The following is a 24,159-nucleotide window of genomic DNA, read 5'->3' as shown; positions in this document are numbered from 1 at the left end:
CTTTCTTTTTTATGGACCTGGGCCAAGCCCAACAATTTACTAATAAAAATTTGAACTTTATCAAATTCATCCTTAGATTAAGAAAAATATATATACAAAATTACAAGAATGGGATCAAACAAAAGAAATATATATATATATATTTAAAAAAAAAAAAATTGTAAAAAGGGATAATTGATAAGAACCACGGATTTGGAAACTGCCAGACCATATCTACAAATCAGTTGATGAGTTTTTGTTAGGAACACATGATTGGAAATAAATGTTAAAAAAAGAAAAAAAGTTCTAAATTTGGGGGAAGAAAAAGTAATGGCTTTGAGGGGGTTTGAAGAACTTACAGCCTCACCCGTGAGATGATTCAAGACAGCTTCTTTTGTTTCCATTCAATGAACCCTCAATTTGCATTTGTCAGTCCTTGGTTCTGATCTGTTCTAGCCACACCGCATCCGGTTTTCCGGCTACTCTCTCACCGGGCGCCGGAATCCTGGAATTCCAAGAAGAAGATATAATGGTGGCCGGGAGAAATGGGAAGAAGATCTACGACCACATTACTGTTGAAACCGATCTGAAGAGCATCATGAACTTGGACCAAGATCTTTACTTTCTAGAGGATGATCTGGTGTCCTCCATAATTAATTATTTTCATAAATTTATTCCCCTTTAATTTTGATATTCATGTTTGATAAACACACGTGCAGGGAAGATCGGACGGCGAAATGGTGGAGAAAGATTTGGAGGCAATGGAAAAGAAGATGAGAAAGAAGAAAAAGAAGAAGGCTTTGATAGAACTGCGATACAGAGTGGAGGATGCAATAGCAGGGGATTATCTGATGGGCAAACCCGACCGAAGTGTTGACATTAAAGACGCCGAAAAAGCCAGAGAAGAGCTTAAAGAAATAACGCTATGGGGAGTGCCTTTATTGCCGAGTAAAGGCCACCAAGGAACCGACATTCTGTTGCAGAAGTTCTTGAAAGCCAAACACTACAAAGTCCACGAAGCATTTGAGATGCTGAGAAAGACTTTGAAATGGCGCAGAGAATACAAGGCGGATGGGATTGTTGAGGAGAAATTGGAGGGCGATCTTCAGAATTTTGTGGGTTTTCTGAACGGTCGAGATCGGGAGGGGCATCCGTTGTGGTTTCATGCAAATGGGGTTTTGATGGACAGAGAGATGTGGCAGAGGAGGTTTGGAACAGAGGAGAAATGCGAGGAGTTGTTGAGATGGATGGTTCAGAATATGGAGAAAGGGATTAAACAGCTTCGATTTGAAAAGGGAGGGGTTGATTCCATTCTTCAGATCACTGATTTGAAGAACGCGTCCGGACCTGCCACCAAGGAGTTTCGTACGCTTAACAAGAGAGCTCTCTTGCTCTTACGCGACAATTACCCCGAACTCGTCTATAAAAATATAGTCATAAATGCTCCATTTTGGTACTACGCACGCCACCTTCTTCGATCCAAGATCATCAGCCACAAAACCAAGGCCAAGTTCGTCTTTGCCAATCCATCAAAAGTCACAAAGACCCTTCTCAAGTGAGCCAATTATTCGTGTATGCATATATTTTGTGTTTCTTTTCTTCGACCAACTAATTCATTCCCATCTCTTGATGATCAAACCTGATGATCAAGGTTTATAGCCCCCGAACACTTGCCCATTCAATACGGCGGCCTTATGAGAGACGACGACGACGACTTCTCGCCCATGGATAAAGCATTGCAGGTCGACATTAAAGGAAACACGGCTGTGACCATTGAAATCCCAGCCCAGGTTGGGGTGACGATGGTGTGGGACGTGACGGTGGTGGGATGGGACGTTGCATACAAGGAAGAGTTCGTGCCCGACGACGAAGGATCGTATCGGATTCAGCTAGAGAATCAGAAGAAAGTGGGAGAGAGCTTGAGGAATTGTTTCTACATAAGTGAGCCAGGGAGGATTGTGCTGACAATTGAGAATCCAAATTTCAAGTACAAGAAGACATGTTACTACAGATCCAAAGCCAAGCCCACTGTCCCTATGTACATCTTATTCAGCAAATAGCACAGCCTTTCATAGCGCACTCATATAATTGGTGGGACTGACTTCTATTTGCTAATTCTTCATTTTTTCATTTCAATCTCATGTGTTGTGTTTCTTTTTGAACTAGAAATTTGAATCAAACAGAGCGTAGGGTCCACAAAAATTTGAGTAATCTACACTTTAAACGGTTGGATATATATAAATGTACATAGATAAACTTGGCCTCGTCTTTATTACTATTATTATTATCATCATCATCATCATCATCATCATCATTATTCGGTAGCTTTAAACCCTAAATTATTACAACACCATAAAACCAAAGCCCAAAAGCCAAAACCGGCCCATTCCTAGTTCCTACCAAACCGAGCCCTTTACATTGCTTCCACTGGGTTGGCCCTGCGCGCGGATGACATGCTTGGGGGCAGCAGAGTGGTCTCTTCCCGGTTGAATTTGAGCCTTCGAGCCTCTTCTGTGGAGATTCTGTAGGCGCTGGCGAGGACTTGAACGGGGAACGCTCTCAAGGCGGAGGTGCGGCCAGCCAGTGGGGTGATCATTGCCTGGTCGTTGGTCTTGAAGGAAACCCACTCAAACCCTTCCTCGCTTGCTTTTTTCACTATGCCGAAGTTTTGTGGGACCACTAGGAGCTGGCGTTGTTGTAGCTCCCCGTCGTATACGGTTTGGCCTCTGTCGTCTACTACTTGTACTCTCGCTCGCCCTCTTGTCACGAATATTACGCTGTGTGCGTTCATGTTCCAGTGTGGAACGTACATCGCATTCTGCAATAACAATAATAACAAATAATATACCAAATTATGTGAGAGCATAGCCAGATGCTGTATGCCTAAATTCTTACTTACCCTGTAAAGAACGCCGCGCTCGGCGCTGAGCTGAAGCCAGCGGAGGATGGGGAAGCGGTGGCTGTTGGTGGAACTGAGACGGCCAGCTTCAGGAGTGTAGATATCAGCGCGGGAGGCGTCGCCTATGTTCTCCTTGAGTCTCAAAGAGCAAATGGTTTCTTCCAATCCATTATCAGCCCATCGGCGGCGTTGGCGGTGCTCGCGCTCTCTTTCTCTCTCTTCTTCTTGTTCCTCCTCCCATTCTCGCTCATCTCCTCTGCTTCCTCCGTGGGATCTTGGTGGCTTGATCACCTCCAACTCTCCCTCAACCTTGATGATGTTACGCCTGTAGTCGTCTTCCCCTCGGAGCTTCCTCGCTGTCTCCACGTTTATGTTGAAAATTTCTGCAAGGACTCTGTCGTCGTAGGCGTAGAAGATGTTGTTCTTGTTGCTGGATCCCTTCCGAGTGCTCTGTCCTCGTCTCTGTTCACGCTCTCTGTCCGATCTCGACTCCTCGAACTCCTCCTCTGGATTTCCGGCTAAGTAGAATGTCTGCATCTTAGTTAATACATGTAAATCTCATTTCATTTAAATGCTAATTTTAAAATTGAATCTCATTTCATTTAAATGCTAATTTTAAAATTGAATCTCATTTCATTTAAATGCTAATTTTAAAATTGAGTTTGATGCGTTGCCTTTACCCTTGGATGGAAGTCCAGTTGGTTGGCGTTGTTACTGACGTCCAGAAGAACAATAGCAATAAGCTTCTCATTACCATCGTTATAGGACCAATGAGCAGAGCCAGCAGGCACAGCGAAGAGGTCACCGGCGCGTACGTGGCGGATCTTCTGATGGCGGTCTCGGAACTCCTGCGCCGATTGCTGAGATTCTTGGTATGTTTCAGGGCAGCCCGGAAGTACAACTCCCTTCAACCCTCTCCCTGTTGAAATCACAGGGTATAATCAATTAATTAACTAATTAATTGATTAATTTAACAAAAAACCGAAATGAGTACCTCTTTCAATGTAGATAAGACGTGGGGCATTGGTGTATTGCGGAAGAAGAAGGCCATTAGGGTCAATAATATATCTCTGGATAGCCACGCCAGCGCACTCGAACATCTCGTGATTGGGGTCCCATATCTCAATGACGCCGCCTTCGGCCTCGATGCGGTTGGAGGGTTCGAGGGCATCGAGCCTGTCGAGGCGGCAGTGGCGGTACCGGCGCTGGCCCTCGCTGAAGCGCCTGTGGGAGTTGGCGTCCTGGTCGGTTGCTAGGCAGGCATTGAAGAGGACGAGGAAACAGAGGGAAAGGGAGAGGGAAAGGGAGAGGCAACGGTGAGTTCCCATGGTTGGTGTTTGGATGTAGAAAAGGGCTGTGTTTGAAGTGGGAAATGGGGAGAATAGGGGTTTATAGAGGGAAGAAAGCAGGGACACGCGTAAAGAAGATTGAGCCATTCTTCAAATTGCATGGCTGTGGAAACCCTATTGTTGCACACATCATTGAATGTCATGTTGCAGGTGGCTTTCGGGTTCTGAGATATTGGATGGTAAATGCTGATCCCTTTATACCTATTCTGCTTGCCACTCTATGTTGTGTCGTTTATCATGTTCTGTCTCTGCAAAATATTTGTCGTTTTCTCATATCATTCATTTGTTGTTTATTTTCCCTAATCAATTTCTCATCTCACTCGCACTGACAATCAGGTTTCTTTATATTTGATGAAATGCCACAGCAGAATTTCATTTTTATTTATTCAATTTTTTATTCTTTCAAATAATTTAATACCTGATTCAAAATTTTAAAATAAGTAATTATTTTAAACTTCATTCCTCCTCTTTTTCCAATTTTCATAATCTGATCTCAATATATATATATATTTTTTTTAAAAAAAATCACAATTTAAAACAAAAAAATTATTGTTTTGATTTAATAACATAATTAATCTAAGCTAAATTATATTTAAAAAAAAATCTATCAACTTTCAATTGTTGTTTTATTTTAAAATACATTTGAATATTTAATTGTATCAATTTTTTTTTCTTTCTTTTTCTTTTTTTTTTTTTATAAAAAAAAAGCATTGTTATATTTAATTATATATATATATATATATATATATATATATATAATTAAGAAGTTCTTATATAAAGATAAACAGTTTATTTACATCTCTTACATTATATATTCAACCATTTTTCATGGCTAATTTTGGCCAATTTTTTCAGTAACTAATGAGACTCAAAAAGTTTGGGTTAAAATTAAATTATAAAATGAGAGATAGGTTTTATTTAGTACACTCTTTGAGTACTAATCCATCACTAATTGAGTTAATAAATAAGTAATAAATTGAATATTACTCGGGAAAACTTTAATTGCAACAAATACATTTAATGAAACCAATTAATTAAACATGTTTGTTGTTAATTAGTAATTACACAACTTTTGTTTGTATGGTGCATTCATTAATTAATTGTTTGAATTTACACATTTAGTATGGATCATATTTAAGTCTATAGCTGATATGCTTAATAATGAAAATAAAATGGAAAACATATGAAGAGAAAATGAGGAAAGAAGGCCGGGCGGGCACATATTTTTTATTGCATTCATATATTTTATTATTACATATAACCATAATTTAAAAACTCTACTGCGCTGTGGTACCGTCTGGCCTTATTCGTTTTCTTTTATCTCTCTACTCTCTACCACTTGCAAAAGGGAGCTTCTCCTTCTTTAAGGGAACCTACGGCGGCTGCTGCTGCTGCTGGGAGGGAACAGGAAAGTGTGTCTGCTTCTGGTCTGCTTCAGTTGCTGGGCCTCTCCTGCTGTGATTTGGAATGATTGTTCCAGGACTTGTTGCGGGAGGGCTCTGAAGAGGGAGGTGTAGCCAACGACTGGGCTTTTCATGGGCTGCTTTGAGGTCTTGAAAGTGACCCATTCGAACCCTTCTGGGCCTGCCTGGGCTAGCGAGGCGTAGAATTGGGGGATCACAAACATGTTTCCTTTCGAAACCCTCTCCTTGAACACTTGGTTGCCGTAGTCATCCGATATCTGAATTTCTGCCTCTCCCTCCACCACGTACACCAATCTGTGGTCGGTGATTGACCAGTGCAGGTTGTATTGAGCGTTCTGCAACAGGGGAAGCCAAATGTTAGGAATGGAGGTTGGAAGGAGGTAAACGAATTAGTTTTTTTTTACCGGGAAAAGATGGCCTTTCTCAGCACTCATGTCCATGTATTTGAGAATGGGGAGCTTGAGTCGGTTCAAAATGTTGATTCTACCGGACTCCCTTGAGTACACATCGGCTTCCTTTTGTGTGTTCATGTTGTGCTGGACTCGTGCAGTGCAGATGGTTTCTTCCAGCCCATTGGAAGAAGGGGATGCACTCGGTTCTTCCTCTTCCTCCTCCGGTGTCAAAAACGACATGTCTTCCTCGCACTTCACGATCAATCCGCTGCTCCTTTGTTCTTGGATTTTCCTGGCCAGGTCTGATGGAATGTTGTATGCCTCTGCAAGAAGCTCCTGATCGAACCCAAAGAAGATGTTCACTAGATCCTCTGACGATCTTGATCCTCTTGATTCTCCTGATCCTCTAAATTGCCTTAATGCTTCTCTTGGAATTCCACCGGCCAAGAATGATGCCTGTACAAAACACGTGTATGAGAACAGAGATCTCTTTTTGGTACTGAAATGTTTTTGGTTTTGAAGGGAGAATTGGAATACTCTGATGCGGAGGTCCAGTTGGTTGTCCTCGTTGTTGAGATCCAAGAAGGAGACGAGGACAAGGTCTTGACCGCCGTCGTTGTGGCACCATTTGACAGTACCTGCGGGGACGACGATCATGTCACCACGGCGGACTCTGCGCACCTTTTGGTGTTGGTCTTCCTCTTTGCCAGCGCCAACTCGACGCCCCAGACGCCTTGAAGACCGTCTTGAAGATTGGGATGATTGTGCCTCGTATGTCTCTGCGCACCCTGGGAAATTCAGCCCCATGAACCCTTCCCCTGTTCCACCCCATTTGTAACCAATTATTCATAATACGCTTAAAACAGAGTGTTATGTGGCGAGGTTTGTAGGGACTGATACCTTGCTCCACGTAAATAAGCATGGGGGAGCTTTGGAACATAGGAACAGTGAGAGAGTTGGGCCTTATGATGCTTCTCATGGCAGCAACTCCAGCACACTGAAACTCTTCCTCTGATTCATCCCAAATCTCGCTAATGCCTCCCTCCGACTCGATCCGACGCGAGGGCGGCCTTGCCTGAAGCCTGTCGAGCCGGCATTGCTGAGCTTCTTCCCTGAAGCGCCGCCGCCTCTCAGGCCCCTGAGCGCTCACCAAAGACGATACAGCAAAGCACAGCAGAATCGCTAGTACCAGTTTGGTAGCCATTGTAGAAAGTGGTTAAAAAGGAGATGGTGGGATGAAATTGAACTGGAAAAGGGGTTAATATATAGGGCCAAAGGTGGGTGCTTGGGGTTGAAATGAAGCAACATTTGGGGTGATTTCTGAAATGGAATCCGGGACGTGGTGATGCATGGAATTGGTTATATTACACGCCCACCATTTGTCTCTCTTTCTCTCTCTCTCTCTCTCTCTCTCTCTCTCTCATTATTCTTTCTCTGCCCTCACCACTTGTCTCTCTTTCTTTATATGTTTTGCCAAACTAGCATGCTATACCAGATATGGATGTGTTCATGTTCACTTTTGTTTGATTTTTGGTTTGGTTCAGAAACCTCTCTTTAGCGCACGCATTTTAAAATTTCAAAGGAAAGTTCAAAAGTGAAATCCAAACGAATACAATTTCTGTTAATAGTGGACTTGGGATACTACAAATGGTATCAGAGTCTGAGGTGTGCCGGAGAGAACGTTGGGCCCTCAAGGAGAGTGGATTGTGAGTGAGATCCCACGTCCGTTGTAGAAGAGAACAAACATTTATTATAAAGATATGAAAACCTCTCTAATAAAAATATTTTAAAATCATAAAGCTGATGGAGATACATACCAGTCATATGGACTAATTGGCGGCGAAGAATCCAATTTGAATACGACATAGAAATTGATCGTCAAAAAAATACAAATCTTACATAGTGGCACAAAAATGTCCGCATTACTATTTGCAATATAAATTTCATTTATTTATTAGGGAGAGATTATCCACATTAAAGGCCCCACTAACTTTAGTTTTAGATGAAAAAGGAAAACAGTCATATTATAATATAATCAATTCATATTTTTTAATTTATAAAGGTGACAAACTATATAATAAAATACGAATCACGAGAACCCCCACATGCCCATATCATATTTAAGAACCAAAACCAAAAATAAAAACATGTTACTTTTCCAAAACAATAAAATAATAATAGTAATATATTTCAACCAGTTAATATAAAAAGAAAATATATTTGTTATAAAGTATGGAAATCATATATACTAACTCAAAAATACCTTTTTTTTAGGTATATTTTTCTGTATTCATTTTTTTATTTATTTTTTAAACTTTGTTAATCTATTAAAACCCCCGTAAATTTTGACAACTTTTGTAATAGTGAATCCAATCCCTCTCCTCAAAAAAAAAAAAAAAAAAAAAAAAAAAAAAAAAAAAAAAAAAAAAAAAAAAAAAAAAAAAAAAAAAAAANGCAAAAATATTATACCAAAAATCCATAGTCTCATTAACTGGCTGCTCCATTGTCAAATTACCAAACTGGCCCTCATATATTTCACCTACAAATCCCTGTTGGCTCCCTACCATGGCGATTTGGTCATTGGCCAAAACTTCCATCCAGAAGCTGTCGTCGGCTTCCGGCAGATTATTTGTCGACAACTCACCGTTCTCTGCCGTGACGATGGAGGAGCTTTCACTGGAGCAATGGGGCGGCGAAGAAGCCGAACCACAGCTCTGCATGGAATGAAAGGTCGTAAATTTGTAGGATTGTGCTGCTGATTCTTCTCCAGCCACGGCGGGGATATCCCCGCCGTAGCTCTGTCGGTTCACAGCGGTGTAATTTCTGAGTTGTGGAGTGGCGTAATTTTGTGTAATCCTTTTCTTCAAATGAGTGTGCCACACGTTTTTAATCTCGTTGTCGGTTCTTCCCGGTAATCTTGCAGCAATTGCCGACCATCTAGAAATTAATAAAAAGATAGTTAGTTAATTTCATTGCTAAGTATCGAAATCTTTAATCGGTTGAAAACAAAAAACATGTTCGTCAAGTTCAATGTTGGCAGTTTTGTTGGTTAGTGTCACATGATGACATAAAATGGATTAAAACCTATGCAGTCATGGATGTAATTAATTATTAATTAGCCTTGTTAATCCTATCTTCTCACGAGGACACCAGAGTCACGTGATCAATCAAATTTCCAAAAAAAAAAAAAACAAACCTGTTTCCAAGCATTTGGTGTAGCTTCATAATGGTTTCCTCCTCTTGTTGAGTGAAATTTCCTCTTTTAATGTCTGGCCTTAGGTAATTTGTCCATCGAAGTCTACAACTTTTTCCACACCGTAATAACCCTGAAATATTTCAAAAGAATCATAAGAAATGGTGTCTCACCTCAGTTAATTTAGAGAATGTTCATGAGTTTATAATCCAGTTAATTTAGAGAATGTTCATGAGTTTATAATCTAATAATACTCTCTTCATTGGAATGAGGCCTTTTGAGAAGCCCAAAGCAAATGGATGAAAACTTATATCATACTATTGTGTAGAGTTGTGTTCATTTAACTATGTCATCTTTTTTTTCGAAAGGGAGAAGAAGAAAAGGTGGATTTTTTTTTAATGGGGTTTGAAAAGGAAACATTTTGGTTGAAGTTTTAGATTGATTAGAAGAATTAAAGAAAGAAAGAAGTGAAGAATGAATTACCAGCTTGTTTTGGGAGGGCTCGCCAGTTTCCATGGCCATAGAGGTTGATATAATTGATGAGAATCTGGTCTTCTTCAGGGGTCCAAGGACCTTTCTTGAGCCCCATTTTCTCACAGCATGGACCTCTCACCATCTCTTTCCCTTACTTCTTTGGAGCTCTGAAGAAGAAGAAGATGATGATGATGATCAATGGATCTGTCTCTCTCTCTACAGAAGCCCAAAGATAAGAGCTTGAGTTACATATATAGATATATATATATATATAAAGATGAAAAGGGGATGAAAGGGAAAGTGGGAAGAAGATGGGTACAGAAAAGGGTACAAAGAGGGCGCACTTGTGTGGGTTTTAAAAGGGCAAAAATCCCCCAACAATGCTTCCAGGAAACGTCGACTCACCGCTGTCTTTCTTCCTTTCCATCGTGGGCCTCTCCATCTCATCCCATCACCCTTCCTTACTCAAATTAAAACGTGCGTTTTTCTTTTTCAATCTTAAATCTTTAATTTATGTCCTTCAAATCCACCTCATTTTTTTTTCTTAATTCATCTTCTTACCATCAAATCAAATATATTAATACAGTAAATAAAATTCCAAGCTATAACTATCATAAATATATACATGTGAGCGCAAATTTTGACATTTTGATGTTGAATTTTATTATAAACTATGATGGGATGAACTTAGGTCAATAAAAGAGGCTAGTGGCTGATGTGTATATATCAACCCCTTCCTTTTGGGTCTAAACATTACAATAATTCAATTTTTTTTAAAGAATATTCTTTTTAGATTCCTAATTTTTTCTTTTGATGTAGTTTAATTTTCGAATAACCCTATGTTGTATTCCAATACTGAGTAGGTATACTATAATTCAACCTTGGAGCTATTTTTGGAGCTATTTTCAAGAATATGGACCATTTAGCACATTCCTTAACAAATTCTTGGAGGCCACACAACCACTAATTAAAGGTGTAATTATGTTTTGGGGGACTTTGAAACTTCAAGGTAAAAGGAAGATTTTGATCTAAATTGTTGTTTAACATATGGGTGTGAGCCATTTTTGACGATGAATTAATTATTAATTGCACAAAGAATTCTTCATCATGATTTTACACAATCTAGTTTATAATATAAAAATGAAAAGAGTTTCTTATTTTCTCAATTCAAGTCAGAAAGTGGTATGAATCGGCGGAAGTTAGTCAGCAGCTTTGCAATTTAATATATCTGAAATGAGGAAGGGTAGCTTTTATGTTACGTGGTAATGATGTCACTTGTGGTTGGTCTCAAAGCAAGCCATGAAGCACTTTAAGAGGCACATCTCGTCGACATGAACAGTGGGCTTGAACTTCGGGGACGATGGTGCCCAAGAAACTTGTGGATAATTTATAGGAGCTTTGCTTTTTACGCATGGCCTCTCCTCCATTCATTGCATGCACTCAATTTTAGTTTATTTGAATTGCTATGGGTGAGGTGAAAATACATTCAAAAGTACACAAAAGAAGTGATCTTCCCAAAGATTTGCTACCCTTTTTGTTATATTTGCAAACCCTTTTCTTTACATGATTTGAATAACTCACAACAACAAAGTGGACTTGATTGGAACTCTAAGCTTTAGTAGTCCATGTGGGATGTGAGTTTTCATGGTAATCACAAAATTTTGTTGTGAAATCATTATAATTTTGGTGAAATATGGGACTATTCTCGAACAAAGGGGTTTATTTAACGGAGTAAAGATAAATTTTTGTCTGAAATCCTATGAAAATAAATGTTAACAACCACAACTTACTTTCAGTAGATATTGTTCGCTTTAACCTGCTTTAACCTGTTATGTATGAACGTCAGCCTCACAATTTTAAAACACGTATGTTAGAGAGGAGTTTTCACACCCTCAACAAAGAATGTTTCGTTCTCTTCTCCAATCGATCCGATATCTCACATAAATGATGAATTTTGAGGATGGAAATTGAAATAAGAGGCGAGGATAGGGACGAAAAAGGATTCCATGTCCCTGCTTGTAGACATCTCTACTCGAATAGCAACAACGTTTTTTATACATATATATCAATTATCTTCTCTGGTTTGTCATCTAATGGATATGAACGGTAGGTGTGGGAGGGTAGGGTTAATACCTAACATATGGTAAAGGTGTTGCTCATATATATACAATGGTTTTACTAATCTAAGAAAGAAAATAAAAGCATGAAATTTGATTGCTTTGGTAAAACGAAAAGTAAGTAAGTTGCAGAGAATTTGGATTTAGATTAGAAAGGGTGTGGATTGAAGAGAAAGAAGGTGTGGAATGTTGTACCGATTTGAAAACAGACAACAAATATTGATATCAATATCACACTGACTTTGGCCGACAGCTCCCAATATCACCACTTTCTTCATTAATGAAATCCATACCCTTATCAACCAAAAAGTATGTAAGTTCCGAGATTAAATTCATATTTCAATTTCTTAATAAGTATTGCCTTACTGTATGGGTTGACGTTGAATTGATTATGACATATTCATTCAATGAGATAATATATTTAGTTGATAATATAATGTGAATGAGTGACGGATTAAGATTAAATAATTGAGATTCACACATTTTGATTTTGATTTGTTTTTGAGACGGGAGATTTGATCCTCGTTTTTTAATTTTTATATCCAAATTCTGTCATCCATAACTTCTCGAGGATCCAAATCCACCGCCTGAGAATCAAAATCCACTACTTCACAAAATCCAAGCCATACACTTGAATATGATTTGGAATACACATAATATGAACTTAGTTACTTAATAACAAAATAATAGTTTAATTAACTTTCTATATGTATTCAACAAAGAAAGAAAAAGTTATGAGAGGTTTTGAAAATTAAGAAAAAGAAATGGTGAAGAATAATTAATTCTTAAGTGTTGAATTTGAAGGGTAAATTGAATTTTCCAAGTTTGAAATTTATGTTTTCACCTAACTCTTTATCATTTTTCACATCATTCATAAATTAATCTATGCTTTTGGGAGACCATTAATGTCCAAAATTTTGGGTTATTTAATTTTAAACACTATATTCATATAAAGCTTTTACATTATAGATAACAACAAATAATTGTCAAAAACATGTTTATGCTTTCTATGCGGAGAGGGCCCATAAAGCCCTAGTGATTGGGCCCAGGCTATAGCAGGTCCGCGGCGGCTGGGTCAGATTAAGCGTGCTTGACCTTGGCTGCAGAGAGGGCCCATAAAGCCCAAGTGATTGGGCCTGGGCTATAGCAGGTCCGCCGTGGTTGGGTCAGATTAAAGACCTTGGCTGCTGAGAGGGCCCATAAAGCCCAAGTAGTTGGGCCTGGGCTGTAGCAGGTCCGCGGCGGTTGGGTCAGATTAAGCGTGCTTGACCTTGGCTGCTGAGAGGGCCCATAAAGCCCAAGTAGTTGGGCCTGAGCTGTAGCAGGTCCGCGGCGGTTGGGTCAGATTAAGCGTGCTTGACCTTGGCTGCTGAGAGGGCCCATAAAGCCCAAGTGATTGGGCCTGGGCTGTAGCAGGTCCGCAGCGGCTGGGTCAGATTAAGCGTGCTTGACCTTGGCTGCTGAGAGGGCCCATAAAGCCCAAGTGATTGGGCCTGGGCTGTAGCAGGTCCGCAGCGGCTGGGTCAGATTAAGCGTGCTTGACCTTGGCTGCTGAGAGGGCCCATAAAGCCCAAGTGATTGGGCCTGGGCTGTAGCAGGTCCGCAGCGGCTGGGTCAGATTAAGCGTGCTTGACCTTGGCTGCTGAGAGGGCCCATAAAGCCCAAGTGATTGGGCCTGGGCTGTAGCAGGTCCGCAGCGGCTGGGTCAGATTAAGCGTGCTTGACCTTGGCTGCTGAGAGGGCCCATAAAGCCCAAGTGATTGGGCCTGGGCTGTCGCAGGTCCGCGGCGGCTGAGTCAGATTAAGCGTGCTTGATCTTGGCTGCGGAGAGGGCCCATGAAGCCCAAGTGATTGGGCCTGGGCTATAGCAGGTCCGCGGCGGCTGGGTCAGATTAAGCGTGCTTGACCTTGGCTGCGGAGAGGGCCCATAAAGCCCAAGTGATTGGACCTGGATTGTAGCAGGTCCGCGGCGGTGGGTCAGATTAAGTATGGTTGACCTTGGCTGCGGAGAGGGCCCATAAAGACCTAGTGATTGGACCTGGGCTGTAGCAGGTCCGCGGCGGCTGGGTCAGATTAAGCGTGCTTGACCTTGGGCCTCCAACTGCCGGTATTTATTATTATTATTAGTTTATTATTTTGTAACATATAATAATAATAATAATAATAATAAAATACGCGGCGCCAAGGAAACGTCGGACCCCCACCCCACTTATGGCCGACTTTCAGACCAAATGTTATCGACATCAGACGTTAATTGCTGTGGGGCCATTGGACGGTGGAGATTGGTTTCCTCTCACCTAAAAAACAAACATTTCAATTCAAAAAAAGATATTTTAAAAAAATATCATTTTAAGTCTATCCCATGTTTAAAAAAAAAAAAAAGAAGAAGAAGAATATAATTTTGAATTTTATAATTGATATTTAATAAAATGTTAAAATGTTTAAAAATATACCAAATCTTTTATTACATTTTTTGGAGGGATGGTTAAAATTTATAAAGTTTAATTTCCAAACTTGGAAATCAATTTTCATTTGTTTAAAAGAAAAAAAAAAGGTAAAATGAATGAAAAGAGAATAAAGTAAAGCATGTGGGGAAGAGGTACACGTGCGAGGAATTGATGGAATGTGGCGCCCTCAATACCCATAGCACATCATTAAGGACAACCCTGCGTTACTACCACGCAACCTTTTCCAACTTTTTCTCAACTCATCAGTTTTTTTTTTTTTTTTTTTTTTTTTTTTTTTTTTTTTTTTTTTTTNCCAAACATTTTTATATTTATTTGTCTTATCCATTCAACTATTAATTTATAATCTTTTAAAGCTTTATAAATAATAAAAGTCGTCTAATAATTAAATTATTTTTATTTATAATTTATTGACCGAATATATTAAACAAAATTCAACACGAACATTAACAAAGTTGCTTTTTGTTTAGAAGTAGCATGTCCATAAAACGCGAACTTTTTTACAATAAAATTTAATACTTTTTAAAAGAATAATCTAAATTGAAGATTCAAAAGTCAATTTTATTTAAATTTTGAACAAAAGCTCTATAACGAAAAAGGAAGAAAAAATCAAACCTTTTCTTTTTAATATATACATATTTGAAATTTATTTTTCTATTTAGTCCCTATTATTTAATTTTTGAAGTTGGGTGAAAAAGGGTGGAGAAAGAGAGAATATTTGACTGGGTTGTTTAGCGAAATTGGCAGCTTTAGTGTCTATATCTTTCGTGTCTATATCTTCTGCCTTTCCCTCCGCTTCTTCTTTGCCTACCAATTCTGACCTTTCTCTTCTTCTTCCTCCTTTGATCAAGTTTTCTCATCCTCTTTCTCACATCGACCTCTCCTCCGATCGTCATGTCGTTCAGAGGCCTCCGACGGGTATCTTTATGTTCTTATTTTTATGCTTTCTTTACTTTAACTCAACTGTGTGTACCCTTATTTCAATTGGGGGCTCTGGGTTTTCTCCCGATTTTATGTTACTTACGTTTTTCTCAACATTCTTCACCTCTGCTTCACCCTTCCCAACCACCCATCAACTGACTTCTCAATTTTATGTTTTCTTCTTTCTTTACCCTTTTCTCTGATGCTATTTACTCTCCTTTCTTCAAGCATGCTGTGTTTCTTCTTCTTTTTCTCTTTATTTCAAACGAGTACAGTGGATTTTGATGAAAGGAGTTAGATTAGATGGATCATGTGCTTGATTGATTCAGGTTCTTGTTATACCTCTGAAATCTTTGATTTAAAGAGTGGAAGTCATGATCTTGACTGTTCAGGCAGGTCTGTTGATGGACTTCTGTCTTCTTTGCTTCTTCTGCAATTTCTTTTTAGAAACTTTTCAAAACAAGAATCTATTGGGGATCTCAGGATCAATCATGGTGATCTGGTCTACAGCTAAATCAAACCTTTTGTTGATTGAACAATACTATAGATCCCATGGTTCAATTTAAAGGACGTCTGCTGGTGTATTTTGCTGAGGATTTTTACTTTGTTGGCACCATTTTCTTTGAGCTATTCACATGCTTTAAATCTTGCTGCTACTTGTTTGGTTGTTTTGACATTTGTGAACTGAACTACCTTTACAGCAAAACACTTTATCTGCAATGGGTGTGAATGAACACACCAAGAAGACATTTTCTGAACTACAGAGAAAGAAAATGTATAGATATGTGATCTTTAAGGTTGATGAAAAGAAAAGGGAGGTGGTGGTTGACAAGATTGGCAATCCTGCTGAGAGCTATGAAGATTTCACTGCTGCTCTGCCCGACAACGATTGCCGCTATGCTGTTTATGATTTTGATTTTGTGACATCTGACAACTGTCAGAAGAGCAAGATTTTCTTCATTGCCTGGTTAGCTAAGCTTCACCCATCAACAACTTTAATCTTATATTTCTTATTGCTATATTGTTCATTGGTTTGCCCCACAACACAACATTTTGGAACCTACTTAGGAAAGCATTCGTTATCCTTAGGATTCTTCATGTTCATGGTCAATTGGTTATTCATATAACTCATCTGGTATGCTTGCTATTTTCATTCAATACCTTCTTCTGGTGCATGTGCTTTACTCTTCACACTGCACAAGTCATGATCTTCAGGGTTCTATATGCATCCACTAATCTCTCTAAAGATCATAGTATGTACATCGAAATTTTTGGGCAAAACTCGAAAATCTTGACATATTTATTCAGAATGCTCGCTGTTTCCGTTGTTGATGATCCAATGCACCTTTTGAATCTCTTATTCCAGAAACCATCTAGTTACGACCTTCAATGAAAGGAATTCTTTTGGTCATGTCATATCAATGATAATCACATTGGTGTCTTTTAATCTAACCCTAGATTGTTGCACTTCAGGTCTCCAGCGAGCTCTCGAATCCGTGCCAAGATGCTCTATGCAACATCTAAAGACAACTTTCGACATGAGCTTGATGGCATTCACTATGAGATCCAAGCTACTGACCCTGCAGAGATGGACCTGGAAGTGATTAGAGACCGTGCTCAATGAACAGTCTCTGTTTAATTTGTTTAATTTGTTCTCTCTAAGGGGTAAACCAGCTAGTATTTTGAATACTTATGAACTGGTTTAGCTTCGATATTGTGTAAAACCGAACGCTGGCGAATGAAAACGTTGGACAAACCGTAAAATAAACTAACATCTGCAGAATGCTGATATATGGTGGATCGACATGTTGTTGTGGTTGCTATCACTGCTTCTCAGGTGAAGATAAGTTTGCTATAGAAAATGTTTAGAATTTATCAAACCTATTATCATTGGAAACTTGTTCTCTGGTGGATCTAGTTCAATCTCTCTTCTGTGCCTCCTTTTATGATGTGAAATGAAGAACACAATGCCGAATGGATCATAGCATGCTTTGTGTATTGTCTTTCATGAACTGAGTTGAGCTCATCATCAATGGCATCGACCAAAAACAATTTTCCAAGCCAACATATGAAAAAGAAGCATTTATTTCCTGTCTTTTTTTTTAATTCTCAAAAGTTAACAAGGAGTTTGGAATGATCTTCCTTTGAACACAATTTTTCATAAAGGCCCGCGCTACCTGTCTGCAAAGATACATAAATCACACAGAAATGTAACTTTATTCTTAAGAGAATCCCATCCCATAAGTAGAATCTTTAAACATATGAGAAGACTGACTGTCTAATTGGTACATGCCCGGCTCACCAATTCTTGAATGGTTCCATCTTCGTTCTCGCCCGACATCTCTTCCAACGATTTTCCTTTCGCTTCGGGCACCAGAAAAGTAAACAGGATTCCCAACAAGTTAAGTCCACCCAACAACAGAAGCGAGTTCTGGACTCCAATGCCAGGAGGATATCCTGCATCAGTTTTGCTCTTGTCCTGGTTTTGAGCCAAATATAGAAAACCAAATGCACCCACCATAGCTCCAAGTTTTCCAGACGCCGATGATATACCATGGCAAGTAGAACGAAATCGTGCTGGAAATACTTCAGCTGGGACAACAAAGGTTGTTGCGTTCGGTCCGAAATTTGCAAAGAAGAACGTTAACGAATAGAGGATGACGAAACCAATATGTTGGTCCTTCAGAGTCCAGTGATGGTATGGAATGGCTAGAGCAAACATGAAGACTGTCATGAAGAAGAATCCCATAAGTTGAATCGCAAATCTTCCCATCTTGTCAATGAAAGCCACCGTGAACCAGTAGCCTGGGACAGTACTGCAGAGAGCAACGAGTGTTTGAGCCCTTGATATTCTGTAAACTTCTTCAATAGCATTCATGGTGGCTGCGGGAGGAATCCATCCAATTGCACTGAATATATCTTTCTGGAACAAGTTCTGACTGTAGAAGGCAATGTCAAGCAAGAACCAAGTAGTTGTAGTTCCAAGTAAGTGAGTTCCATGGCGACGAAGAAACTCTTTTGAGAACAAGCCATATGCGTTTGCATTTGGTGTCAGCTGAGTAGGTTGTTGTGCTTCTACCTCAATGTCCATGTGGCGAACTTTTGACATGTCTGATGCAGCCTGAGTTGTATTTTTGGCTACAAGAGCTGTGTAGCGTGCAGTTTCGGGCATTTTGGTCCTCCAGTAGTAAGTAAGAGCAGCTGGAAAAGCTCCAGCCATCACAATAATCCTCCAAACGTAATCCGCTTGGGGCACAGTGGAGGCAATTGGATCAACGGCATAAGGGGGAGCATCAAACTTGGCCTTAAATGCCAAAGAGACGATAATGGAAAATATGCCTCCGCCCAAAATTCCAAACCCCTGCATAGCAAACACTGCAGCGATGAATGCACCGCGAGTCTTTTTATTAGAGTATTCAGACATGATGGTTGCAGAAAGAGGGTAGTCGCCACCGATGCCGAAGCCGAGCCAGAATCGGAAAAAGCAGAGAGTAGTGATGACAGATTGTGAATTGTGGCCGAAGGAAATGCCTGAGCCTATGGAGCATATAACCATCATCATTAGAGTGATGCCATAAACTCGGTTTCGCCCCATTTTGTCACCCAGCCAGCCAAAGAAGAGTTGCCCTGATAGCGTTCCACAAAATGCGACACCATTAACCGCAGCAGCAACGTTGGGAGGCAATGAACATGATAGTAAATGCGTCCAAGTAACTTGGTGAGAAGGGATATGCAGAAAAGATCATATGCATCAGTGAAGAATCCCATTCCAGCAATGATGATAGCCGTGAAATGGTACCATTGTGTTTTGGCAACATCAAGTGCATTTAGAACTTGAAGCGGCTCCTTTCCCATTGCTTACTTTCTCCACACAAGCTAAGAGAGAAAAAAAGAAGAAAAGAAAAAGGAGTAGATGATTGTGGAAAGAGGGTGGAGGTTGAAGATGAGAAGAGCAGAAGAAAAGTAGAGGAATAAATGAGAAAAGGGGTTGAAGGAGATGGAAACATTGGAACCTCTTCTTCCTGGTTTACCGCAAACGGCCATAACAACAGTAGCACAGCACAGACATAGCACAGCACAGACATAGCACAGCACAGACATAGCACAGCACAGACATAGCACAGCACAGACATAGCACAGCACAGACATAGCCCAGCGCGCCAATTTCAGTTCCCGCTCGCCCCTTCTCCCCTTTGTCTGCTTCCAAATGTTGTTGCAAGTTATACCCAACATCTGTTTAACCGTTCATAAAAGTGGAAGTTATTAGGATTAAATTTAATAAAATAAATAATAATATTATCGGAAGCTAACTCAATAATGAATTTATTAGTTAATGATGTGAGCTAAACCATAATTTCGTGCCATTTTCCTTTTATTAAAAAAAGGAAAACTAATTTTTTAAATAAATTTTATAGCAAATATTTCAAACCCTCCAACAACATGGTTTACTAAATTCCTATTTACAAAATTAGATAAATACCTTTTTATTTTTAAAAATTTTAATTTTGTTTTCCAACTTTAATATTGAATATATATATATATATATATATATTTTTTTTGTAACCTGTCGACCAATTATAATCTAATTATAATCTTTTAAGGTAGTTTATTTATAAATCTTATTGTTACCCATCCTCAAATTAAAATAGGAGTCTTTATATTTGTTGGTACACGACATCAAGTTTATATTTGTTTGTCTGACCTAAAATTTATATTATTAAAATCCTCTATAATTAATTAACTTTATCGATTATATATAATTGGATTTTTCTTATATATATTATATATTCTCTAACATGTTTGGTAGCAATTAAGAATATAATCTATGGGCTAAGAGGAGCAGTTTTGGATGTGCAAAATATTAATTTAATGGGATTATGACAATTGATGGATCACATCTAAATCCCAACCACTCTTGTAATTTTAGTTTCTATAAATTATATATTTTAATCCCTCAAATTTAATCTTAATTCTTATTTGGGGTATGGGTTTTTTTATTGATGGTTTAAAATTAAAATTTAATATTTAATTAGTTTCTAGATTTACTCGAAAAATTATATGGAAATATGAATGAAATGAAAATGGTAATGTTTTGAAATAAGGGGAGAGAGAGATATAGTGGGACATACAATTAATACAACATTATTGGTGGAGATGAACAATGAGAAAGAGCAAGTTGACTTCAATCCCAAAACATTATATTATATTAATATTTTATATTGATTACGTATTTATAAACAGTAGTGTCTCCAAAATGGCATTACATAAACACAGTACATCTATTTGTGGTTGTCACCTTTATTTTATTATCAACTTTTTTGCTTACTTAATTAATACTAATACTGTTTTAAATATTACTTACTTGGTTACTTGGTTTCCAGAAAATCCAAGATTTTAATATTACATGAATGAAGGGTATGAAAAAAAGAAGAAAATTACAGTATTGACAAGTGAAATTTAATGGCGTAAGACAATTCAAAAGCCATGAAAAGTTCTAAAGAAGAAGAAGAAGAAGAAAGAACATCTCAGAAAGGACTCATACTACTACAACTACTACTACTACTCTCGCATGAACTTAGCATCAAAAGTTCCTCCAAATACTCTGTTCCCAAATCTTCCAAAATCACTACATTCTTCTTTTTCTTCATCTTCTTCGTCTCCGCCACCCCCTGGCTTTTCGCCGCCGCCCCTGACTTCCTTCTTAGCGAGTGTTTTCTCTTCAAAGCCACCACTGGTGACAATCCTTCTTCCAATTCATACTTAATCTCCTGCAGCGATTCCCTCACCATTTCCACCGGAAAATTCAGCACCGCCAGTGCTCCTCTCATCGAATACGCCGCTTGATCGTAAGCTAAAGCCGCGGCTTCGGCACTATCGAAAGTCCCAAGCCAAACCCTAACTCCTTGCCTTGTCGAATCCCTAATCTCCGCCGCGTACTTCCCCCATGGCCGCCGCCTCACTCCTCTGTAATTCTTCTCCGTCGTTTTTCTCTCTTTCTCCCTCTCCAAATCAATCGAACTCACTTCGATTTCTTCCTTCACCGCAATCTTCAATTCCGATTCCGATGGTTGATGGCCGAGAAACTCACCCGGCAGTGAGAGTGAGTTTTCTAGCACACTGTTTATCGAGAAAAAATCGCTCCATGAAAACGACAATTCCTCCGGTGATCCGAGTGAACATTCCGTCGAGAAATCTGAATCGGAGAACGAAAAGTAATAGGATTCCATTTGAATTTCTAGAGGAAATTGAATCTTCAATGTAATTTTTCTTCTTCTTAACTTTATAGAAAAAGGACTCTGTTTCGTTTCTTTCTCTGTGTAAAAGAATTTGAATATTTAGGCCTATATATAACAACGGGAAAATGACGAATTCCGATCCGCAAAAAAAATAAATATATAAAATAATTTGGCCAGAGTTATCAATATTTTATAACGGGGGGGGGTGAAAAGCAAAGAAGTTTCTATAATATAATGCTTAAACTTATATTTAACAACTCGGCAAAACAAAAATAAGAATAGCAAGGGCAACCGGGGCACGTGCTCAAAAGACGCCACAAGCCCGGCGGCGCATGGGACCCATCCCCAATTTCTTTCAATAAAATAATATTGAAGTAACCGAATCCTGAATTATAACGGAATAGTTCGTGAATTTAGTAGTAGTGTACGTGGCAGACACGTCATGGAGATATTTTAGAGAATTCACGGCAATTACGTTATTGAGTTACAGCTGGACATGGCAGGAGTGCCCTAGCTTAGTGGCTTTAGATCACAGGAGGATAAATTAATTAATGAAATACTTGTTCCTTTCTTAATGCCAGTTGGAATTTAATTAACAACCTCATTTTAATTTAATGTTATGATTAATATGAGTTAAATTAAGTATTTCAATTAAATTTAATCATCCGTAATTATTTAAGTAATTATATGTTTGATAAATTTTGAAAAAATGAGATCAACTAATACACATTAAATTTTATTCTTTAGTCCTACAATGTTTTATTTATTTATTTAATTTATATAAAAATGAAAAGAAAAAAATAGAAAGAAAAAAAAAAGTTTAAAAGGTATTTAGGATATTCCCACTCGTCCATAATCAAAAAAAGAGATGAGATTACTGTATGTGGCAGTCTCATCTTATAATCACGTATTTACGTAAAATTCCAAAACACCAATGATATGCTTCAAATAAATTAACTGTTAATTTAACAAATCTTGATAAATAAATTAAAATATTAAAAATATTGGTTAGATAATTATTTAAATTTTTATAGTTTTTTTTTTCTATCTAAAGAATTAGATTAAAAAAAAATGGTAATTTTTAAAACTAAATAATTATCTAATCCAAACAAGTTTAATAATCTTTAAAATATATAAATAAGTAAAAAAAAAAAAAAAAAAAAAAAAAAAAAAAAAAAAAAAAAAAAAAAAAAAAANAAAAAAAAAACTTTTGTGGTTGAAAATATTTATTTAAAAAAATTAAGATTTAAAAGGCATACTTATATTATTAAATTTTCCAAACACGTGTTTTAAACCCATCCAAAAATTCATCCAATTTACATGTTGTCTTTAAAAATATATTATCTACCTAACTAACTAATTAATTAAAAAGTCGGATAAATTCACATTTTTTTAAAATCATATTTTTCTAGGTTGATCTAAATACCATTATTTGATAATCATTTAAAAGCTCCATTGATTTTCTTTTTTGGGTCATTTTCTCTACGATAAATTTCAAATTTTTTTAAAAAATGTTATAATTTATAAACCAAATTAAAATATATATATATATATATATATATATAAATTTCAAACTATTTGGTTTTTTAAAACATATGGTTAAGATGCTAAAAACAAAAGTCTTTTGGGAGTTAAAAGAGAGAAAAAAAAGATGAAATTAAAGAAATTAAAGTAGAAAAGAATGGAGAAGTGATTATTTTAATTGTTTTGAAAGGAATTCAACATTTGACTGAATTATTTATTTATTTATTTGGCATTAGCCGTCGCATATTTCAGACAAGCTTTGAATGAAATAGGGGGTTTGCATTTTTCTTGCCTCTCACTCCCTTTATTATTATTATTATTATTTATTATTATTATTATTATTATTAATTTAGTTCCATATATCTTTTGTTTTAATCCTTTGTACACACAGCACAAACACAAAGGGTTCCTCTTTTTAATTTACAAATAAATGGGAAAAGCAACAAATGAAGGAAAAAGGAAGTAATGGGTCCATAGGGAAATGTGGTTAATGTAATTAATCATCTTATAAAAATTATTATATCTCACAATCTCCTTCCCCCTCCACAAATTAATGATTTAATAATTGTAAAATTTCATAACAATGGAAGTAGGGTTCTTGAGTGGCAACCCACCCAACCAAATCACCAACTTGCTCAAAATCGACCAATTTAATGGGACCACCAATTTTAAATTCACCATTTTAAGTCCATGTTCATGAACCATCTTCGCTTTCGCTTTTATTATTATTATTATTATTATTATTATTATTATTATTATTATTATTCATTTTCATTACTCTATTTATTTAAATTATAAATCACGTTGATTTTGCGTACCAGATGCTCTTGCTTCCAAATTTGGTATATACGAGTTTTTTATTGTTTTTTTTTAATTTTTTTTTTTGTCGAGTCCTATCCATAAAGCTATAAAGCTAGCAACTAGCTTGCTATGGTAAAATAATACTAATAATAATATATATTTTTTGGTTTGGAATAATTATTAAAAACAATTTATTATCGTTAAATTGGCCTCGTGTTAAAATTCAGTGGAGACGACTTCATAAGTTCATTGCACCTTACAATGCTTCCATCAATTTCAATTACAAACCCTCTTTGGCTGCCAATCTTTTTTTTGTCAGTTTATCTTCCTCTTTATTAATTATGAGATTTCTTCTAGATGAAAAGGGCCATGGATTGAACCTTCC

General features: G+C 37.6%; 6 protein-coding genes and 1 pseudogene across 6 annotated transcripts; 2 read left to right on the top strand and 5 right to left on the bottom strand.

Moving 5' to 3' along the window:
- Window positions 1–229: 229 nt before the first annotated feature.
- LOC111794717 (patellin-4-like) lies at window positions 230–2,118 on the top strand. Its single transcript, XM_023676831.1, has 3 exons — window positions 230–619; window positions 699–1,534; window positions 1,631–2,118. The coding sequence occupies exons 1-3, from the start codon at window positions 509–511 to the stop codon at window positions 2,037–2,039; spliced, it is 1,356 nt and encodes a 451-aa protein (XP_023532599.1). The 5' UTR covers window positions 230–508; the 3' UTR covers window positions 2,040–2,118.
- Window positions 2,119–2,227: 109 nt separating this feature from the next.
- Window positions 2,228–4,252, bottom strand: LOC111794716 (11S globulin subunit beta-like). The gene is made up of 4 exons (XM_023676830.1): window positions 3,873–4,252; window positions 3,559–3,797; window positions 2,879–3,409; window positions 2,228–2,797 (listed from the first exon to the last, which is right to left on the bottom strand). Exons 1-4 carry the CDS (start codon window positions 4,204–4,206, stop codon window positions 2,393–2,395), a joined length of 1,509 nt encoding a protein of 502 aa, XP_023532598.1. The 5' UTR covers window positions 4,207–4,252; the 3' UTR covers window positions 2,228–2,392.
- A 1,170-nt stretch (window positions 4,253–5,422) lies between these two features.
- On the bottom strand, window positions 5,423–7,290 carry LOC111794715 (11S globulin seed storage protein 2-like). The gene is made up of 4 exons (XM_023676829.1): window positions 6,944–7,290; window positions 6,581–6,861; window positions 6,056–6,499; window positions 5,423–5,986 (listed from the first exon to the last, which is right to left on the bottom strand). The coding sequence occupies exons 1-4, from the start codon at window positions 7,245–7,247 to the stop codon at window positions 5,591–5,593; spliced, it is 1,425 nt and encodes a 474-aa protein (XP_023532597.1). The 5' UTR covers window positions 7,248–7,290; the 3' UTR covers window positions 5,423–5,590.
- Window positions 7,291–8,029: 739 nt separating this feature from the next.
- LOC111794950 (transcription factor MYB14-like) lies at window positions 8,030–9,883 on the bottom strand. Its single transcript, XM_023677166.1, has 4 exons — window positions 9,720–9,883; window positions 9,240–9,369; window positions 8,513–8,980; window positions 8,030–8,033 (listed from the first exon to the last, which is right to left on the bottom strand). Exons 1-4 carry the CDS (start codon window positions 9,850–9,852, stop codon window positions 8,030–8,032), a joined length of 735 nt encoding a protein of 244 aa, XP_023532934.1. The 5' UTR covers window positions 9,853–9,883.
- Window positions 9,884–14,969: 5,086 nt separating this feature from the next.
- Window positions 14,970–17,197, top strand: LOC111795576 (actin-depolymerizing factor-like). The gene is made up of 3 exons (XM_023678084.1): window positions 14,970–15,210; window positions 15,915–16,180; window positions 16,687–17,197. The coding sequence occupies exons 1-3, from the start codon at window positions 15,187–15,189 to the stop codon at window positions 16,835–16,837; spliced, it is 441 nt and encodes a 146-aa protein (XP_023533852.1). The 5' UTR covers window positions 14,970–15,186; the 3' UTR covers window positions 16,838–17,197.
- Window positions 17,198–17,218: 21 nt separating this feature from the next.
- LOC111795575 lies at window positions 17,219–19,288 on the bottom strand (annotated as a pseudogene).
- A 1,299-nt stretch (window positions 19,289–20,587) lies between these two features.
- LOC111795755 (ethylene-responsive transcription factor 1B-like) lies at window positions 20,588–21,539 on the bottom strand. Its single transcript, XM_023678321.1, has one exon. The coding sequence runs from the start codon at window positions 21,438–21,440 to the stop codon at window positions 20,739–20,741; it is 702 nt and encodes a 233-aa protein (XP_023534089.1). The 5' UTR covers window positions 21,441–21,539; the 3' UTR covers window positions 20,588–20,738.
- Window positions 21,540–24,159: the final 2,620 nt, after the last annotated feature.

The sequence above is a fragment of the Cucurbita pepo genome, chromosome LG05 (assembly GCF_002806865.2).
Source record: "Cucurbita pepo subsp. pepo cultivar mu-cu-16 chromosome LG05, ASM280686v2, whole genome shotgun sequence".
NCBI classification, from domain to species: Eukaryota; Viridiplantae; Streptophyta; class Magnoliopsida; order Cucurbitales; family Cucurbitaceae; genus Cucurbita; species Cucurbita pepo.
Note: the sequence above shows the minus strand (reverse complement) of the source record. Positions and strands in the feature narration are given on the sequence as shown.

Coding starts and splice junctions, on each gene's coding strand:
- LOC111794717 (XM_023676831.1), top strand. CDS start 509: ATGGTGGCCGGGAGAAATGGGAAGAAGATCTACGACCACATTACTGTT. Junction 620..698: donor ACTTTCTAGAGGATGATCTG/GTGTCCTCCATA, acceptor ACACACGTGCAG/GGAAGATCGGACGGCGAAAT. Junction 1,535..1,630: donor GTCACAAAGACCCTTCTCAA/GTGAGCCAATTA, acceptor CTGATGATCAAG/GTTTATAGCCCCCGAACACT.
- LOC111794716 (XM_023676830.1), bottom strand. CDS start 4,206: ATGGGAACTCACCGTTGCCTCTCCCTTTCCCTCTCCCTTTCCCTCTGT. Junction 3,798..3,872: donor TCTTATCTACATTGAAAGAG/GTACTCATTTCG, acceptor TGATTTCAACAG/GGAGAGGGTTGAAGGGAGTT. Junction 3,410..3,558: donor AACTGGACTTCCATCCAAGG/GTAAAGGCAACG, acceptor ACTAAGATGCAG/ACATTCTACTTAGCCGGAAA.
- LOC111794715 (XM_023676829.1), bottom strand. CDS start 7,247: ATGGCTACCAAACTGGTACTAGCGATTCTGCTGTGCTTTGCTGTATCG. Junction 6,862..6,943: donor GCTTATTTACGTGGAGCAAG/GTATCAGTCCCT, acceptor GGGGTGGAACAG/GGGAAGGGTTCATGGGGCTG. Junction 5,987..6,055: donor AGAAAGGCCATCTTTTCCCG/GTAAAAAAAAAC, acceptor CCCCTGTTGCAG/AACGCTCAATACAACCTGCA.
- LOC111794950 (XM_023677166.1), bottom strand. CDS start 9,852: ATGGTGAGAGGTCCATGCTGTGAGAAAATGGGGCTCAAGAAAGGTCCT. Junction 9,370..9,719: donor AGCCCTCCCAAAACAAGCTG/GTAATTCATTCT, acceptor GAAATATTTCAG/GGTTATTACGGTGTGGAAAA. Junction 8,981..9,239: donor CACCAAATGCTTGGAAACAG/GTTTGTTTTTTT, acceptor ATTAATTTCTAG/ATGGTCGGCAATTGCTGCAA.
- LOC111795576 (XM_023678084.1), top strand. CDS start 15,187: ATGTCGTTCAGAGGCCTCCGACGG. Junction 15,211..15,914: donor CGTTCAGAGGCCTCCGACGG/GTATCTTTATGT, acceptor CTACCTTTACAG/CAAAACACTTTATCTGCAAT. Junction 16,181..16,686: donor AAGATTTTCTTCATTGCCTG/GTTAGCTAAGCT, acceptor GTTGCACTTCAG/GTCTCCAGCGAGCTCTCGAA.
- LOC111795755 (XM_023678321.1), bottom strand. CDS start 21,440: ATGGAATCCTATTACTTTTCGTTCTCCGATTCAGATTTCTCGACGGAA.